General features: G+C 56.4%; 1 protein-coding gene across 1 annotated transcript; it reads left to right on the top strand.

Annotated features, from left to right (window-relative positions):
- Positions 1-2,322: 2,322 nt before the first annotated feature.
- Positions 2,323-5,483, top strand: SMIM23 (small integral membrane protein 23). Its single transcript, XM_045822015.1, has 4 exons — positions 2,323-2,409; positions 4,723-4,774; positions 4,975-5,042; positions 5,271-5,483. The coding sequence occupies exons 1-4, from the start codon at positions 2,323-2,325 to the stop codon at positions 5,481-5,483; spliced, it is 420 nt and encodes a 139-aa protein (XP_045677971.1).
- Positions 5,484-5,987: the final 504 nt, after the last annotated feature.

Below are 5,987 nucleotides of genomic sequence, written 5' to 3'. Positions count from 1 at the left end.
ATGCGCAGGGGGAGGGGGAGGAGGAGGAGTGAAGGTTGTGTGGAATCCCTGGGTGACAAACTGGGGTAGTCGCGAAGCTGGAGAGGGAGGAGGGGCTGTAGCTACTTGTCAAAAAGTTTACTGGGCATCTCACAGCTCTGCCCACCAGAAAGCCTCCAAAGAGAACAAGAATGGAGACCTCCTCTGCTTTGGGCTGAAACTGCATTAACTCCTTGGGGTAAACAAAAAGACTTCAGAGTTCAACAAACGCGTACCCAGACCCCTGGGAGGGCGTCTGACCTTGAACACGGAGAGTAGCGTTCCGACGACGGAGAGGCCAGCCTTGCAGGGCCGCGGGGAGGGCTGAGTGGGATGAGGCAGGGCAGCAGCCAGCACCGGCTCCGGGGCAGGACACGAGGCCACGGCGGCTCGACCTCCCTGGGCCTCCGCCTCTTCCCTGGTGAAGTGAAAATCGTACCGCCTGCTTTCCTCATTCAGCAAACCGCTACTGAGCCAAGGACTGCGAACACAGAAGTCTGTTTACCAGACTGAGTTCGTGGCCTCCCAGAACCCACGGTTTGAAGTTGCTTATTATTCATCCATTCAACCAGTGTTTTCACTGAGCATTTAGAAAGGAACAGGCTGCCTGGTGGGCATCAGAGCGACAATGGACAGCAACACAAATGCAGTTCCCAGCTGCCTACTCCCGGTGCAGGGGCCGGCGCAGAGACCAGTGACACGGAGCAGGGTCCTCACGAACGAACCCCCACCAACACGCTCGAGTTGACCCAGGTGCGAAGGCAATCAGAGGAGGCGGGCTGGAGTCCTCAGCAAACGGTGCTGGAGCGATGGACATCTACGCGGGCCGAAAAAGACCCTCGGTCCAAGCCTCACAGCTCCCACAAAAATTAACCCCAGCAGAACAGGGACCGGCCTATAAAGCATAACACTGCAACACTTTTTTAAAATAGGAGAAAAATCTGCCCTAACCGGCATGGCTCACTTGGTTGGGCACCATCCTGCAAAGCAAAAGGTCGCTGGTTCGATTCCCGGTCAGGGCACATGGCTGGGTTGTGGGTTCGGTCCCCAGTCGGGGCACATACGAGGGGCAACTAACCAACGTCTCTCTCTTCCATTGATGTTTCTGTCCCTGTTTTTTCCTACCCTTCCCCTTCTCTAAAATTAAAGAAAAAAATTGTTAATGTCTAAAATAAAAAAGTCACGAGAACACCAAGGGCTGCTGAGGGTGAGGAGAAACCAAATCACTCCTACGCTGCTGATGGGCACGTGAAACGGCACAGCCGTTCCAAACAGCAGTTCGACAGCTTCTCCCCAAAATTCCGTGTGACGACCACACTGCCTGGCCACTGCCCCCCGAGACGGCCCAGAGAAACGGGGACTTTGATGACACAGGGTCCCGTACAAGAATGTCCGCACCAGCTGTACTTGCAAGGGCCCAAGTCCGGATCGGCCGGCCAGCTGTCCTCCAGGGGGTGAGTCCGCAGACGAGCTGTGGTGCGTACGCGCGTGGAGTACTGCACAGTGACGGCGACGGAGAGGAGCGAACTGTGGGCGCGGCGCCCGTCTGCGCAGAGCGCCAGGGGGTTCTCCATGCCAAAGAGCCGATCTCCAGAGGTCACGCGCTGTTTGATCCCATTGACAGGACATTTTTTAAAAGGTAGAAGTTCAGAAATGGAGAACAGGTCACTGGTTTCCAGGAGTGAGGCACAGTGGGGAGGGGGCAGAGCGGGGTGGCGGGCGTTACGGGGCCACACAAGGACCTCTGGCTTCGGACTTCTGTATCCTGAACATAGCGGTGAAGACACAGACCCACCTATGCGATGGAATTACTTGGAATTAAATACACCCACACACACACACGTACAACACGTCTGACCAAGACCGACAGATCGTATCGATGGCAATGTCCTGGCTGGGACGTGGTGCCCGCGCCAATATGCTGACCCACACTGATGTGAATCTACAGTTGCATCAACAAACATGTCCATTAAAAATAGCTTTCACCGTTCCGTATCTAAAAGCTCGCATTTTACTAAAAGCTTGAAAATACAGGGAAACAAGATCAGGAAAACCGTCACCCTGGAACATAACCTTCTGATGCACGTCTTCCAGGTGTGTGTTTGACATCTGTCTGAGAAAATGTGCAGGGCGGGGCTCAAACTCAGGGTGGTGACGAGGCGGGGCCCTCGCTGCGTCCCACCTTCTGTGACATCACCACTCATCGCTTGAGGGATGCCTGGTGACCAGGAGATGGGGGGAGGGTGCCCATCTGCCTGTCGGGTGGGGACACTTTGCCGTACCCTGGCCACCTGACCTGAGGCCATGGCGCCCCGACAGGTGGGGAGCAGGAGCAGAGTGGCAGCCGAGCTGTTTGAACGAAGCGGCGGTCGCTGTGAGGACAAGAAGCAGGTGAGGCCAGCCCAGGCACAGTCAGCTTTCCTCCCACCCCTCGAAGCCAGGACCCGGCTGTCCGCTCGACCCGCCCCGCCCCGGAGCCTCGCCCAGTGGAACGGCATTGCCAGCAGAGGGGGTGCCTGGCGGGGGGGGGGGGGGCTGCTGTTTTGTTTAGTGTCCTGCTATGTCCCTCACACCTAGAACGGTGCGTACGTGCTGAATGAATGAATGAATGAACAAACTGAAACAAACTGGATAGTATGCCCCGATTAGAGAGCTCTTGGAGCATTTGTTCTTAGGACCAAAATTCAAGCCTCCCCTGGGGTGTTTGTCACAGTGAAAACCGCCAACACTCACTGTCCCCAGCCTGGCGCTTCCACCCCCCACCTCTCCCCATGATGGTTTAATATGCCATTCCTGAGAGGCAGCTGCTGTGGGCCTGACTCACAGATGGATAAACTGAGGCTCAGAAAAGCAAAAAGGACGGACAGAAAGTGCATGCTGGGATCCAAAACCAGGCCCAGCTGATTGCAGAGCCCTTAGCAGGATCACCCTGCAGGCTGCCGCCCCCCCCCCACCCCGGGGGGGCGGGGGGCGGGAAGTGAGGGAGGGACGGAAGGGAGGCCGGAAGGTGGGCGGGGCCTCCCGCACCCTGGAAGGGTGGGGTTTCGTTCTGAGATGAATCAGAAAGCACTGAAAGGTGTTAAGCAAAGCGATGGATGATTGATCTACAGACGTTTTCAAAAGACTTGTGCACTTGCTCACGTGCTGTACACACGATGGTATCTCCTTTGCGCTGGACCTCACAGCAAGATGGGGGCCGAGGGCTCCCCTCACACCGCCTGCGGCTTTTCCTAAAAAGTGTCCGCAAACGCCAAACCCCAGGGAGCTCCTTTTAGAAACAGCACTCAACGGGTTCTGTGGAGTGGGGGACGCTGACACCCCGTCCCCTCGTGGGGAGGCACACCACTCGCTCAGAGAGCGAAGGCCCCCAGGAACCCCTCGGCAGGGACGTTCGCCCGATTTCATGATCCGAGCCGCCACCCTCCTTTCCGAAAGCGCTCTATTTCCAAACCCATTTTGCAGACGAAGAAACGGAGGCTCCAAGAGGAGCAATGATTTGGCTCAGGCCCAAGACAGCACAAAGAGAAAGAAGAAAACTTAACTTTAGTCCCTAAGCCTCACTGCCTTCCCCCTGCCCCCACTTTGCCGCCAAAGAATACAAAATAGAAACCGAGCCGCGAGCGGGCTGGTGGGGAACCATCCACCGGTAAAGCACGTGGCCAGAGGCGGGTTAGAGAGAGCACAGAGCATTCGGACCCCTGCTCATCAGCCATTGTGAAGAGCGGGTTGGTTCTGCGTGTCCTACAGGAAAAGGTCCCCATGGAACACTGTGGCGGGAATAAAAGCGCCCTAATCTTTAGTGTCCCGGGCAATGCCTGTCACGTTGGCCACACACACCCGGGTGTGAATAATGGAAGTGTTCTATATCGTGATTGCGGTGGGAGTCCACAGGGACAGACATTTTTCAAAACTCATCGAACTGCCCGGCTGCTGTGGCTCAGTGGATTGAGTGCCAGTCTGCGAACCAAAGAGTCGTCAGTTCAATTCCCAGTCAGGGCACATGCCTGGGTTGTGGGCCAGGTCCCCAGTGGGGGGCGCGTGAAAAGCAGCCACACATTGATGTTTCTCTCCCTCTCTTTCTCCCTCCCTTCTCTGCTCTAAAACTAAATATCTTTTTTTATCTTAATTTTTTTAAAGATTTTATTTATTTATTTTTAGAGAGGGAAGGGGGGGAGGGAGGGAGAGGGAGAGAGAGAGAGAGAGAGAGAGAGACATCCATGTGCGGTTGCTGGGGGTTCTGGCCTGCAACCCAGGAATGTACCCTGGCTGGGAATCGAACCTGGGACACTTTGATTCCCAGCCCGCACTCAATTAAAACTAAATATCTTAAAAAAAAAACAAAACCCTAATTGAATTGTACATTTAAAATGTGTGCCTTTGATTGCGTGCAAAACACCCAGTAAAGCTGAGCCCTTTTAAAGATCCTTCGAGACAAAGGATGCAAAAGTGAGGCAAGGAGCGAGAACAAGGTGGGCCTTCCTTCTCAAGAGGGAGAAGAAAGGAAAACTCCAAAGAAATGTCGGTTGGCTGCCATGGTTTCTGTTTCTGCAGGGTTTGGGGGTTCAGGGGTGAGCAAGTGACTTAGATAACTGGGGAAAAGTTCATCTCTGAGCACTATCTTATCGCTGCCCCCCGCCCAGGAGAAGCAGGCGCCCACGTGCCCCCCAGCAATCATCCCCGCCCTCCCCCTCCTCTCGCCCCCAGACCCTGTTGGCGCTGCTGATCTTGGTGCTGTACATGGGCGCCGGGATATCAGGTGAACTTTCCGGGGCCGGAGAGAGGAGACGTCGGGCGCGCACGGAGTCAGGAGGGCGCCCTGGGGAGGGCTGCACGCCAGGGTGGTCTCGGGTGTGCCCTCTCCCACTGCCCTTCGTCCCACTGGGGTGGCCACCCACATGTTTCCATCAACTGCTGCCCGTTCGCCCTCATTAAGAAGTGTCTTTGTGCCCATTTCAGGGAGAAGTTGGGATGTGTCAGAAAGGATCAGAGAGTGCAGCTGCCCCCAACATCCTGTGGCTTCCCAGGTAACATAGGGATGCTGAAGGGACGTCAAGCATGGCTGAGGAAACCTGGGAAGGCTCCCTGGAGGCATCGCTGGCGAGCTGGGTCTTGAAGGATACATAGGAGCCGGGGGAGCGTATTCCAAGCAGAAGGAGTAGCATGCGCAAAGGCTCAGGCTACTTTCAGAGACCAGTGGCCAAGGGGTCCTATGTGAAAATGCTCAAGATGTAACTTCGGTGTCTGCCTTTCAGGGGTTCGAACACCAGGCCAGTGGCCCCATGAAAGAGCCGATAAGGGTCATCAGGACCTGGCTGAAGGAGAACGTGCAAGCTTTCTTGGAAAAGCTGGAGAGCGAGGTGTGCAAGATGGAGCGGCTGGTGCGGGACCTGGAGGAGTGGCTGGATCTCCTCCTGGGGGAGGGGCAGCCCCAGGGGCCCTGCTGCACCCACAGGAATCACTTGTAGGGAGCCAGGGCTGGGACCTGGGGAGAGAGGCCAAGGACATGGGGGAGAGACTTGCCAAGGGCTCCTCCAAGTAGGGCGAAGCCCTGACACTTGAAGTTCAAGGCAGGCAAAAAATAAAAGTTGGGACACTGAGAATGCGGTCGGTGCCACTGCTGGTTCCTGAACGCTGGAAAGTGCCAGGAGGACACCAGGCCAGGACGTCTTCCCGCTTACAGGGCGCTGGTCCCACGGCGGGGATATCAGGTGAACTTTCCGGGACCGGAGAGAGGAGACGTCAGGCGCGCACGGAGTGAGGAAGGTGCCCTGGGGAGGGCTTCCAGCACCCTGGAAGCAGGAGGACGTCCTGGCCCCACGGGCATCGATGTGGACTCGGGGCCAGCTGCGGGGTCAGGAGCCTTCCCTCCCACTTTCCCCGGGAGTGCTGTGCAAAATCCCTTACCGTCTCAGGCAAACTGCCTCCTTCGTAAGGAACCAGCTCCGCCTTATAGGGTCCCAGTGAGGGTC

Source organism: Phyllostomus hastatus, unplaced genomic scaffold, assembly GCF_019186645.2.
Source record: "Phyllostomus hastatus isolate PE091 unplaced genomic scaffold, TTU_PhHast_1.1 phas_contig_150, whole genome shotgun sequence".
Taxonomy (NCBI): Eukaryota; Metazoa; Chordata; class Mammalia; order Chiroptera; family Phyllostomidae; genus Phyllostomus; species Phyllostomus hastatus.
Note: the sequence above shows the minus strand (reverse complement) of the source record. Positions and strands in the feature narration are given on the sequence as shown.

What these genes read in the sequence shown, in the direction of transcription:
- SMIM23 (XM_045822015.1), top strand. Translation starts at nt 2,323, where the DNA reads ATGGCGCCCCGACAGGTGGGGAGCAGGAGCAGAGTGGCAGCCGAGCTG. An exon ending in GCTGTGAGGACAAGAAGCAG is followed by an intron (nt 2,410 to 4,722) that starts GTGAGGCCAGCC and finishes TCTCGCCCCCAG; the next exon opens with ACCCTGTTGGCGCTGCTGAT. An exon ending in AACATCCTGTGGCTTCCCAG is followed by an intron (nt 5,043 to 5,270) that starts GTAACATAGGGA and finishes TCTGCCTTTCAG; the next exon opens with GGGTTCGAACACCAGGCCAG.